The sequence below is a fragment of the Canis lupus genome, chromosome 2 (genome assembly GCF_011100685.1).
Source record: "Canis lupus familiaris isolate Mischka breed German Shepherd chromosome 2, alternate assembly UU_Cfam_GSD_1.0, whole genome shotgun sequence".
NCBI classification, from domain to species: domain Eukaryota; kingdom Metazoa; phylum Chordata; class Mammalia; order Carnivora; family Canidae; genus Canis; species Canis lupus.
In genome coordinates this window covers 8,607,528-8,619,825 of record NC_049223.1, presented here as the reverse complement: position 1 = coordinate 8,619,825, position 12,298 = coordinate 8,607,528, and the positions used below count along the sequence as shown (strand labels likewise).

The 12,298-nt window shown below is 38.6% G+C and overlaps 1 protein-coding gene across 3 annotated transcripts in view; it reads left to right on the top strand.

Annotated features, from left to right (window-relative positions):
* Positions 1-160: 160 nt before the first annotated feature.
* SPAG6 (sperm associated antigen 6) overlaps positions 161-12,298 on the top strand; it is a 66,875-nt gene continuing 54,737 nt past the window's right edge. For all 3 annotated transcript variants that reach the window (XM_038529827.1, XM_038529828.1, XM_038529826.1), the window contains exons 1-2: positions 161-314; positions 420-515. In XM_038529827.1, coding sequence (XP_038385755.1) covers positions 290-314; positions 420-515 — 121 coding nt within the window. In that variant the 5' untranslated portion in view covers positions 161-289. The remainder of the gene's footprint in view (positions 315-419; positions 516-12,298) is intronic.

Below are 12,298 nucleotides of genomic sequence, written 5' to 3'. Positions count from 1 at the left end.
GGGGACCCCTGCAGGCGAAGCTCCCCCGGGGGCTGCCCGCCCGCGCCCCGCGCCCCGCGCCCCGCGCCCCGCGCCCAGAACCGCTGCCCTGACGTCACGCCCGGCCCGGGCGGTCGCCGCGAGACGGTCGCGTTCCGGTTCCGGTCGGTTGCCCGGGCGACGCGGGTACACAGAAACGGCTCCCGTCGGAGGCGGCGGCTCGCCCCCTGGGCTTTCTCGCAGGTCGGGCGCGGACGCGGACGGGCCGCCTCGCAGCCGAGCCGGTGGCGGGCCGAGAGCCGCGGGCGCCATGAGCCAGAGGCAGGTGTTGCAAGGTAGGGCCCCGGGGGCAGGCGCAGGGCGGGGGCGCCCCGACGGCGGGCGGCGGGAGGCGCGGGGACCACCCGGGCGGCCTGCTCCACCGCGTCTGTCCCCGGCAGTGTTCGAGCAGTACCAGAAGGCCCGGACCCAGTTCGTGCAGATGGTGGCGGAGCTGGCGACCAGACCCCAAAACATCGAGACGCTGCAGAACGCGGGTGAGCCCGCGACCCCCGGGCCCGCGTCTCTAGGTGCCCCCGCCGCGCCCTGCAGCCCCGGGTACTCAGCCCTCGGTGCCTCCCCGCCCCCTGCCTCCACCCCGGCCTCCCCCTCCCCCCACCCCTCCGCTCCCCGTCGCCCCGCTCCCCTGCCCGCTGAGCTTTGGAGAGGCGCTGGGCGGCGGCGGGAGGACGGTGCCCCTAAGCTCTTGCAGCACACCGCTGAGACCCTAGAGCAGCCGTCCTCTTTAGCGGGTCTTCTTGGGGTGCGAGGCCGAGAGGGTGAAGCGTCCAGATGGGCGTGAGAGGGGCCCGACGTCCCTGTTTCCAGCTTTTCGCAACCGGGCAAGTGTCAAGTTCAAAGTCAAGGCCAGAAGAATGGCCTGGAAGTCATTTTACGCAAATGGAAATCTACCTCAATCAGACCCATTTTATCCGGGTGCCGTGGCTTGTCACCCTGCCTTTGATCACCTTGGACTTCCTCACACCAAAGGAATTCCAGAGCGGTTGACACATTACTTCTCGCCTTGCATTAGTGAAAGAGCAAAGATTTGCTTGAATAATTTCTAAGACTTTCAAAGTAGGTGAAGTGCTAGCTTTGGGAAGTCCTTCTGGTGCTGTCGTTCCACCCCCCTCAGTCCGAACCGATGCATACTCTAGAAAGAGGAAGAGAGACGGGGTGTGATCTGCTTCCGATCAATTAACATAAATAGATGGAGAAGATCCTGGTGGATTAGGGATGATTCCACTGCCGTCTAAACTCAAAGTAAGGTAGCATTTTAGCACTACTGTATCATAAATGTTCAATTTATAGTTTGTGATCTTTAAAACTCATTCAAATTAACACGGAGTTAAAAGATATTTTAAGGACATATTGACAGGGCAAGAATGCTTAGAAATAATGTTTGTTCTGGCTTCTCTGGCGGGGGGGGGGGGGGGGGGGACTTACAATTGCACCTAAATGGCAATTTTTTCTGTCACTGAGAAGGATTTTGGTGTTTATTCCTTGTATGCTTTTATTTGAGGGTGGGGTTGTGTTTAGAATAGAGAAAGTATATTTGATAATCATGTTTTAAGACTTTTTATTTTGAGATAATTGTAGAGTTATATGAATTGTAAGAAATAATAATCCCGTAAGAAATAATACAGAGATCCCCTGTACCTCAAGGCTGTGGCATGATGTCACAACCAGTATGTTGACACTGATAGAAATCCATCCACTGTATTCAGGTTTTATCAGTTTTGCTTGTATTTATTTGTGTGTTTCTGTGTATGTGTATGTTTAGTTCTGTACAGTTTTATCCTGTGTGTATCCATCATCACTGTAGTCAAGATACACAACACTTTCATTACTGCAAGGATCACTTTTATTGTTCTTTTATAACCACACCTACATTCTTCTTGTCCCTAACCCTGAAAAACCACTAATGTGTTCTCCTTTCAAAAATTTCAAAGTTGATCATCTTTTGTTCTGCAGTTGTTTCATGTAGATTAATTTTCTTTCTTCTGCATGTGTGTGTACTTATGTGCTTGTATGTATATTCCCCAAAGTACCCAGAACAGTGTTGGGCACAGTGTTTCATATATACTGGCAAATACAAGTTTATTAGAGCATATTACATTATTTTTAATGCACTTAATTTTTAGTCCCCTCCCCCTCAGTCCTACTCAATGGCTTTTGTGAATGGACACCTATCTGTTTACAGATATTTAATTTCTGAACTATAAGTAAACAGTTAAACTATGACTTTTTTTTAAAAGGGAAAATGATTGACATTATTTTAAAAATTTGATACTGTAACACAGGAGTTTAAGTAACAAGATACAGAATATCAGATTTTAGTATAATAGTGGCAGGTTATCTTTTCCTGTAAGTGTACAATGTAGAATGTGTTATGGAATTTAATCAATCCATCCAGACCATTAGGCTAAGTGATCACCAAAGTATGGGACCTACATATGACATCTGAAGTAGCCGCCCATTTCCACTTATGGTCTGGCTTATGAAGGAAGGGAATACAAAAGGAATATAACAATATTTTGAAGTTGTCTGCTCTTGATCAATGTTGTTGATGGAATGCTAAGATTTTTCTTTTCTTGAGCTTACTTTAACATATTTCATGTCATCTAGATTCAATTTAAGCTCTCCTTTAATAATTTTAAATAGATATAGCTAATGAATATTTCAACATATTTATTCTTTTAATTAAAATCTGTAAATTTTGTTATGAGAACATAATAGTCTATAAACCATTCAAATGGATTGTTCTTTAATAATAATCAACATGGATTTTAAAATACTTTTTAATGAGCCACAATAGCTATGCATCACATATATTATGATCAAGTTTTTCTTTCAATCAAGTGACTTCATTTTGATAGCATAAAGTACCAATGCATCTTATTCCTGACTTTGTCGTATTCTCTGCACACTTGGGAAGGTTTGGTTTTGCTTTCTCACTTTTCTCCCCTAATGAACTGCTTAAATAAATATGTACCATGGATCCAAGATAAGGTAGAAAACATTTTCCTTATAGGCATCATGATAAATCAGTAGTTCACTTGTTAAGAATTTTTTAATTCATTCACTCTGAAAGGAACCTAAAAGTGAAAATTATCCGATATGGAGTTTTATTTCATTTTAAATCTGTGATCTTTTTCATTATATTTTCGATGTGTTAACAAGAATACTTGCTTTATCAAATATGTCCAAAGTAATTACTAAAGCAAACAAAGTGTTGCAAGATATCTTCTTTAGAGTATTTGGACAAAAAATAAGTTTGATTTCTAACCAGAATTGTTACTAGAAAGAATGGTGTACAATGTGTTTACTCTAGAGGAATTTTTTTTTTTTTTACTGAGATTTTTATTCCTTCTAAATCAAATACGTATAGGAAAACATTTAAAAGTTTAATGTTTGTTATAGAATCTCTTTATGCACCCTCCAACCCTGTGCCTTTGAACCATTACATCTTGCAGCTATTTAAAAATGAATTTTGATACTTCCCTCTTTGAATAATTAGTAACACATGTAACACATTGTAAATAGTAGAGACAATACATTGTTACTTCTACCAATTGTAGAATTTCAGCAAATGGAGGTGATTGTTTAGTTATAAAATATAAGTAATATATTTTGTGGCATATTGGACTATCAGGCTCTCTTACTTAGGTTGCTTAGAAAGTCTTTTATAATAAGCTAATATAAAAACTCCAAGAAAATTATTTTTAAACTGCTTAGCTACATAAAATAAACTTTCTGAAGCAGCTACTTATGTAAGAAAAATGGGAGTAAAGTTTAAAGTAATATTTTGTAATATTTAACATATAATGTATAGCAAAACAATAAATATGGCTAATCACTAGTTATGTACATTTTCAGAAGAGTAGCAATAGAGAAGATTACATACTTTAACACTTTAAATATGAATCTTTATGAAGCTAATTTGCAAATCTAGGCAATTTGATGAGTTTACAATTCAAGAAAATTATTTGTTGACACAAAATGATCTGAAGTTACACGTGTCTGGGGTAGGGTGAAAATGTTCAGATTAATGATTTAGCACCTCAATTTTCTGAGAAGGTAAAGCCTGTGGTAAGCATTTATGTTTAAAACATAGCCTGGTAGGTACAAGTAGCATGATTCTCTTACAAAAACCACTAATCCAAAGGATATTGAAACTGAAAAGATAATGAGTAAAGCAACTTCAAAAAACTTAATCAATCATGCTATTTAAATTTCATGAATAAAAATAAATAAATAAATACATTTCATGAATATAAAAGGAGTCTTAGAGTTGTGAATGCATGATAATTAAGCACTGATCTTAAAAGATAGGGATAGTGATTTTGTGTTTTGTTTGTTTTACATATGCTTAAGTGAGGGAACTATAAAAATTCTGAACTTGTATGCACCCAATAATACATCCTAAAAATAAGATCATTCAAAATTGTATTCTATGTTTCAAACCCTTGTTCCTACTTGGACATTTATCTATTTTGTTATTTAAGCTTTGGTACAGAAGTAGAAAGTAATGTAGCCAGGGTTAGGGTATCCTTGTTTTCTTAGGAAAAATTGGATGATTTAAAAAAAAAAAAAAAAAAAAAAAAGGCTATGGATGACCCTATTAGAGTAGGGCTTAGAAATGGCAAGTTTGTGTGGTTATATTTTAATGTGACAATTTAATGTTTTTGAAAAGTTACTTAAGTATTTCCTAACTCTACCTTTCAATGTTTTTTCATGGCTTTTGCTCCTCTGACTAGAACCTTTTCCTGTACTTCTTTGCCTAATTAATTTCTACTCATTCTTTATGGCTCTGTTGGATGTTGATTCCTCAGGGAAACTTTCCTTAAGCCCTCACAGTAAGTTAAGGCTCTTGATTTATGCTTTTCTTGCTCCTAATATTTCTCTTTCATGATACTCATTATGATTGCAATGATTTAGTTTCTGTTTTCTCCACAAACTGTAAATTCCATGCCCAGCGTAATGCTTAGCATAGGGCAGATGTTCAACATGTTGAAATAGAATGAAAGGAGTAATTATTTTTCTTTTTTAAAAAATTTAATTTTTTAAAGTAACCTATCCCCAACATAGGGCTTAAACTCACAACACTGAGATCAAGAGTCACATGCTCTACCCACTGAGCCAGCCAGGTGACCCAGGAGTAATTGTCTTCTGAGTGTTTTCACATCTCTTAAAAAATTAGATTCTTATAACAGCTCAGGTAGGTAGTATAGGTATCTTCTTCAGTGTGGATACTTAAGCTGCAAAAAGGTTGATAATTACCCTCATTATAAAGAGAGTCCCAGTCAAACTAAGACTAGAAGATGTTTAATTGCTGCCTGACATTGCACTCTATGTTACCTTGTAAGTGTTAGTAAGCTATTTCTAGGTCGTTCTAGGAGTTCCTAATACATCTTAATGTTAACTGTTAAACCAGGTCATTTCTTTAGGCCTTTGGGTGCCAAAGGCTATCCAGTAATTGTGTGCAATTGGCTTTTGAGGTCTCCTTGAGGATCATTATGGGAGCTTGAGTGGAGGCCGGGTGCAGGGAACTAACTTTAATTGATAAGTTTGAGGTTTGAGGGAGTGGGAGTTGTATTTAGGGCTTACACTGGACTCAGAACTCTGGAGGACCTTCAGCTTCCTCTGACTTCTAAGGAAAACCTTATCAAGGCAGAAGCTCTTTAAAAAGCACCCCAGGAAAAGTGTGTAATCCACTGGAAGTTGCAAACTAAGATAGTACTTCAGAGAGTCCTTGGACTGAGTCCCTGCTGGGATGAGGGAGAGTGCAAGGGAGACTTCCTTAGATCCCAAGGTGGCTAGCCGCCCTGTGACTGTCGCTCACTTTTTAAGAACATGGTGGGGTGAGGAGTAGAGCACAGTGGAGAGAGAGGCACTTGATATTTGTTGGTTGATTATATCTAACACTTACCTTTGTTTTTTAACTTAATTATGCTTTGTGTGAAGGACTTTTACTCCATGTTCACTGTGCTCAGAACTTTGGGATTTCTATCAAGTACTGGCCCTAGGAGAAATCAAAGCCACCCTTGAGAAAAAATTTGGTTTTGCTTTATACTGGGTTGGATGGCCTCTCCAAACACGTCAGACTTCCCTAATTTTCAAAGTGAAATATTGGTTTTGTCATATACCTAATGCTTTCTGTCCTAAGGGTGGATCAGTTTTAAATTAGATTTTTTTTTTTAAAGATTTTCTTTATTCATGAGAGACAGAGAGATAGGCAGAGACACAGGCAGAGGGAGAAGCAGGCTCCATGCAGGGAGCCTCATTTGGGACTCAATCCTGGGACCCCCAGGATCAAGACCTGAGCTGAAGGCAGATGCTCAACTGCTGAGCCTAATTTACTTTTATTCAAGTTTTCTAAGTCCAGGTGAAAATAAGTGATATTTGTGCTATATGTATGTGTGCATGTGTCTTCAAAGGAAATGATCTCTATCTACTTTTCTGTATATTCTATTTCTGTGTCATTAGAATCACTATTAAGTTATATACATAGACTAGCTTATGTTAGTTTTCCATAGAAATGTCTTTGTAGAATTAGTCTAATAATATGCCTTTTTTTGAGGGCTTATTAAAAAATACTTAGATTTCTCCATAGCTTCCTTAAATCTACCACTGAAGACATTGTCTATTTTATTAAACATTTTTAATGTAAAGATATACTCTTTTATTCAACCAATCTTTATTAATCATTAAGTGTCAAGCTAGGCCTACATATGAAATTTCAGGAAAAAAAATTTTGTTCCAGCTTCATTTCACAAAGTGGTTCCCTTTTTACTTTTGCTGCCAGGAAACTCAGTGATATGTTTAAAGTTCAGTTGTAGTAGCTATTCTTAACCTATATTTTTGATAAAATTATCAGTTCTCATCTCTCTACTACTGGCTCTTTTTTTTTTTTTTTTTTTTTTAGATTTTATTTATTTATTTGATACAGAGAGAGAGAGAGTTCAAGCAGAGAGAGTTAGCAGAGGGAAAGGGAGAAACAGGCTCAATCTCAGGACCCTGGGATCAAGGCCCAACCTGAGCTGAAGGCAGACACTTAACTGAGTCACACAGGCACCCCTACTACATGGCTCTTAATTTTTATCTTTGTATCTCTATCTTTTAAAGAAAACTATCTCAAAAAATTTTAGAGTAAGTGGAATGTGAATAAAACATTTTATCTGAAAGAAGTTTTTTGAACTGATTACCTTCCAAAAGTGACCTCTTCAAATATTACTCATGAAACCTCTTGGAGCAGACAATCCTTTTATAATTCTATTTATTCTCTACTGACCCCATTCATGAACATTCCAATTTTCTGCAGGCAGGTGGGTTTCATAGGTATAAATCATAAAAGAGAAAATCCATTGCCAGAAGAAGACAGGACTAATTCAATATTTAGAAATTCAGCTCTCTAGAAAACTTTCAAAATAAGGTACAATTATATCTATGTGCTCTATATACCTAAAAAAAGAACTATGAACATGCATTATCCATTTTGTTATTTTTTTATTTTTAAAAGGTTTCTAAAAATCACTTTTTTTAATATATATAATTCACATGCCATACAATTCACCCATTTAAGTGTAAAATTTAGTGGGTTTTAGTACATTGTTAATATTTTAGTAGTTTTTTATTTAAATAACTTCTATACCTACCATGGGGCTCAAACTCATGACCCTGAGATCAGGAATTGAAGGCTCTTTTGACTGAGCTAGCTAGGAATTCCAATATATTGGTAATTTCTTAGAATTGTGGTAAAATATAACAAAATTTGCCATTTTAGCCATTTCTTTTTAAGATTTTATTTATTTATTCATGAGAGACACACAGAGAGAGAGAGGTAGAGACACAGGCAGAGGGAGGAGCAGGCTCCATGCAGGGAGCCCGACGTGGGACTCTATCCCGGGTCTCCAGGATTAGGCCCTGGGCTGAAGGCAGCGCTAAACCGCTGAGCCACTTTAAAGTGGCTACCCATTTTAGCCATTTTTAAAGTGTACAGTTCAGTGGTATTAATTACATTCATAATGTTATGCAATCATCACCATTTCCAAAACTTTTAAAAAGTCACCCTAAACAGGAGCTCATTTTGTTTTTATTTTAACTCAAAATTGCCTAAAAAAGAGAAAATTGCACATTAAATTTCAGTTTGTTCCTTCACCATTCAACATTTATTGAGTATCGAAGGGCCAGGGGCATGTTTAGATGCTGATCATGCAAAAAATAGGAGGCACAGACAATGCACTTAAGGAGCTTATTTGCTGAAAGAGAGCTACATACATACTTGTTGATAAGTGTCCATTACACAACATGTGGAGCATACATGGAGGGTACCTAATTCAAGCTTTGGAGGAGTACATTCATGGAAGACTTCTAGACGGAGATACCTAACTGAACTTCCTAGGAGTTAGCCAGATGAAGAAGGCGGCAAGGAAAACTGCATTCAGATAGAGGGAACATTATGTGCAAAGGCACAGAGGCAAGAGGAAAGGTGGTGCTTGATAGAAAAGTCTAATGTTTAGCTATGGCAGGAGCCTCTTGGGATAATAGGGCTACAGAGAGGCAATGCATGGCTGGAGAGGAAAACGGGCCTATTTATGAAGGACCTCATCTGAAGTTTGGTTTTTATCCTGAAATGGGCAGAAAGTCATCAAAAAGCTTTCATTAGAGGAGTAAAGGGATCCATTTTGTATTTTTGAGAGATGATTTTCACAGCAATGTGGAAGATAGATTGTAGGGAATTAAAAGAGGATCAGGAAGACCGAGTGAGTGCCCAGTGTTGTTATAGCAGTCATGCTGCCTCACAGATCTGTAGCATTTGTGTCTTAGGGGAAAGGGCAGGAACAGGTGAGGAGAAAGGAGAGCTCCGGGTGACTCATGGTCACCATTCATGAATGGAGAAGAGATACAAAAAGCAGAGGAAGACCATGACCTCCTTTTCTAATAGTGTCAAAGTTGAAGTGTCTGGGGTATCTGTGTGCCAGTGACTATAGTGAGCAGTTTGGGTACGTAGGGCTCTGGAGCTCACGAGAGTCACTTTGGCTGGAAAGAGAGGTTTGAACATGTGGAATTTACATGTTCATTTGAAAACCATACTAAAGGCCCATTTTAAATTTATGTGTATAATTATAAACATGTAAGTTCCAGTCATTTTATCTAAAGTATCATGTCAATTGAACTTGCCATAACCTTTATGATCTCTGAGTTTAAATCTTGCATATAGACGGTGGTGGCTATGACCTAGCCACTGGAAGAATGAATGAAATTTCAGTTTAATATAGTAATCATGGAAGAGAACTACAGTAATGTTAATGATAGAATTAAATGAATTCAACAGATAATACCCTTTGGTATGCATTTGAAACCTGGCTCCTGTAGGCTGGTTTTCATTGGCAAATGGGATGTGATTGATATAGGGGAGGAGAAACAAAAGAGCATAGATGCTAGAGTTATCAAATAGTATCTACCTCATAGGATTTAATGAGGATTGATGAGTTAATATTTGTGATTTTTTAAAAAATATTTATTAATTTCTTTTTTTTAATTTATTAATTTATTAAGGGAGTCCCTGGCACATAAGTACTATGTAGGTATATGTTAGGTAAATAAATACCTACTGTGCTTTGTGCCCCTTGGAAGAGCTGCTAGCTGTCATTGTGAGACTCAGTGCTCTTGGTCCCAGCTTCTCTCACCCTTCCCTACTCAACAATGGCAAATCAGCTGTGGTAGTCCTTCACTCACAGACATCTGAATTGACAGTGACTTACCAAACAAAATTCAGAGGATACTACAATTAACGAGAATACATTTATTTTTTTTTTAAGATTTTATTTATTTATTAGAGACACACAGAGAGAGAGAGAGACAGGCAGAGGGAGAAGCAGGCTCCATGCAGGGTGCCTGATGTGGGACTCGATCCTGGGTCTCCAGGATCAGGGCTGAAGGCAGCACTAAACCGCTAAAGCCACTGGGGCTACCCAACGAGAATACATTTAAAAGAAGAAAAGAGATGTTTCCTGAATTATTTACCATTATAATTGAATTCTGTGCAAAAAGACCATACATTTCATGATTCATTCTGATCCCTCAAATAAACTAAGGGACTCTTTGTGTGTTTTAAGGGATATAACATCTAAAATTATAATTGATTCTATGGTTATAGCAGCAAAGAAGTATTTCACAGAAAACAGGGCAAAGAGATGTGATACTGAAATTTGTGATTTCTTAATCAAATGCAGGAATGGTGGTCAGTGGTATATAATCATAGAGGCTAGAAGAAACCAAAGCAAAGCCTGAAAATTATTAATTCTAAAAAAAAAAAAAAAAAACCAAAACAGAAAACAAGAGAGGAACACTTAAATATTTTCAAGTTAAAAATGACCAGTGAAGGAAGATGAGAACATGCTATAATATTCATCAGTGTCATGGAACTTGCTTCAGTAAAAATATAGTCATGTAAATGTAGTAATTTACAGAAGTAAAAAACTTAAAATTAGTAAAGTTAGTAAGTGTAATTGGAGTTACTCTGTGATGGGAGAGTCGGTATAGTAAAATTGAAGTAGATTATAGTTTCTAGAGCCAAGACCAGAAGTACCTTAATAAGAGTTAGTTGTATATTCAGAACTGTGCTAGATGATTTGGTAAATAGAAAAGAAGTGTAAAACAAAGTCTGCTCTAGAGATGTTTATCATTTTACTGAGAAGATAAGACATTTATTCACATAAAACAAATGAGAGCCACATAACATGCTACATCAAGGATGGCTGCTGTGATTTGTACAACTTCAGAAGTGCCATTTGTATCATGATCTATGTGAATGGCATCCCTTGGATTTGCGCAGTACATAGCCTGCTCAGCCATATGTGTTGGGCCTTGGAATTATTCAAAGTCTTCATTCCCATTTATTTGCTTCCCTGAGAGTAGGTGGTACAAACAATAAGGTTCCCATGGCTTTCCATTTTATTTAGAGTAACATTACAAAATCTTAATTCAGTTTATAGCCAGATTTGATCTGGCCCCAACCAACTTTCCAGCTTTATCACTTGCCATATCAGCCCTCCCACTTTACATTTCAGGCCAGTATGAATTTATCATGGCTTCTTCAACAGTTGGCAACAAGCATACATCTTGTCCAAGCTAGAAACTTGGAAATATCACTTATTCTTCCCTTTTCCTCACAATAATCGGTTTGTCTTGTAAATATCTTGACCTTTCACTTTTCTCTTTCCCTTTGCCATTAGCTTTCTCCAGGCTATCTTCACATCTGGCCCAGATTCATACAATAGCTTCCTAAGTAGTCTTCCTGCCTCCCATCTTGTCTCTTTTCGTCCTTTTTCTCCAGTGTAACCAGTAACCCTTCTTTACAAAGTACAGAAACACTGATGTTAATGTTGAGATTAAATTCAAAATACTTAGGTTTTTGGGCTCTTCAGTACTTTTGCTTCTGTTAATATCTTAGCCTTGTTTCCCAACTCTTTGCTCCCCTCTTGTGCTATGATCACACTGAATTCTCAGTTTTGACAAACTCTCTTGGCTCTGAGCTTCATTTATACAGTTCCTTCTGGTTTGAAAACTCTCCAGTCCTTCCCATCTCCACACCCTCCAGTTATTTTAGCAGATGATCTGTGACCCATCTGAGAGCCTTCAAATCTCCACTTGGATGTCCCTTACCTTGGGTTTCCTTCCTTGTGTCCCTCAAGGTCTAGGTTGGATGCTCCATTGTATATATATTTGCAAAGCACCCTCTACTTCTCTTTTAGTTGCATATCTCATAATGTGTTGCATTCGTTTGCATTTTTTTATATTTCTCTTGACCCCTTTATAAGTTCTTTGAGGTCAAAGATGATTATGTTTTCTTTTCTTTTCTTTTTTTTCTTTTTTGTAAGATTTTATTTATTCATTAGAGAGAGAGAGAGATGCAGAGACACAGGCAGAGAGAGAAGCAGGCTCCTTGCAGGGAGCCCGATGTGGGACTGGATCCCAGGACCCAGGGATCATGCCCTGAGCCAAAGGCAGATGCTTAACCTCCTGAGCCACCCAAGCATCCCTGATTGTGTTTTCAATACCTTGTATATTCTTACTAGATACTTCTTGAATGAATGGTGAATAATTATTCTACCATGGTAATTCTAAAATACATGGTAGAGGGATGCCTGGGTGACTCAGTGGTTGAGCATCTGCCTTCAGTGCAGGTCCTGATCCCAGGGTGCTGGATCAAGTTCTGCATTGGGCTCCCTGCAGGGAGCCTGCTTCTCCCTCTGCCTGTGTCTCTGCCTCTCTC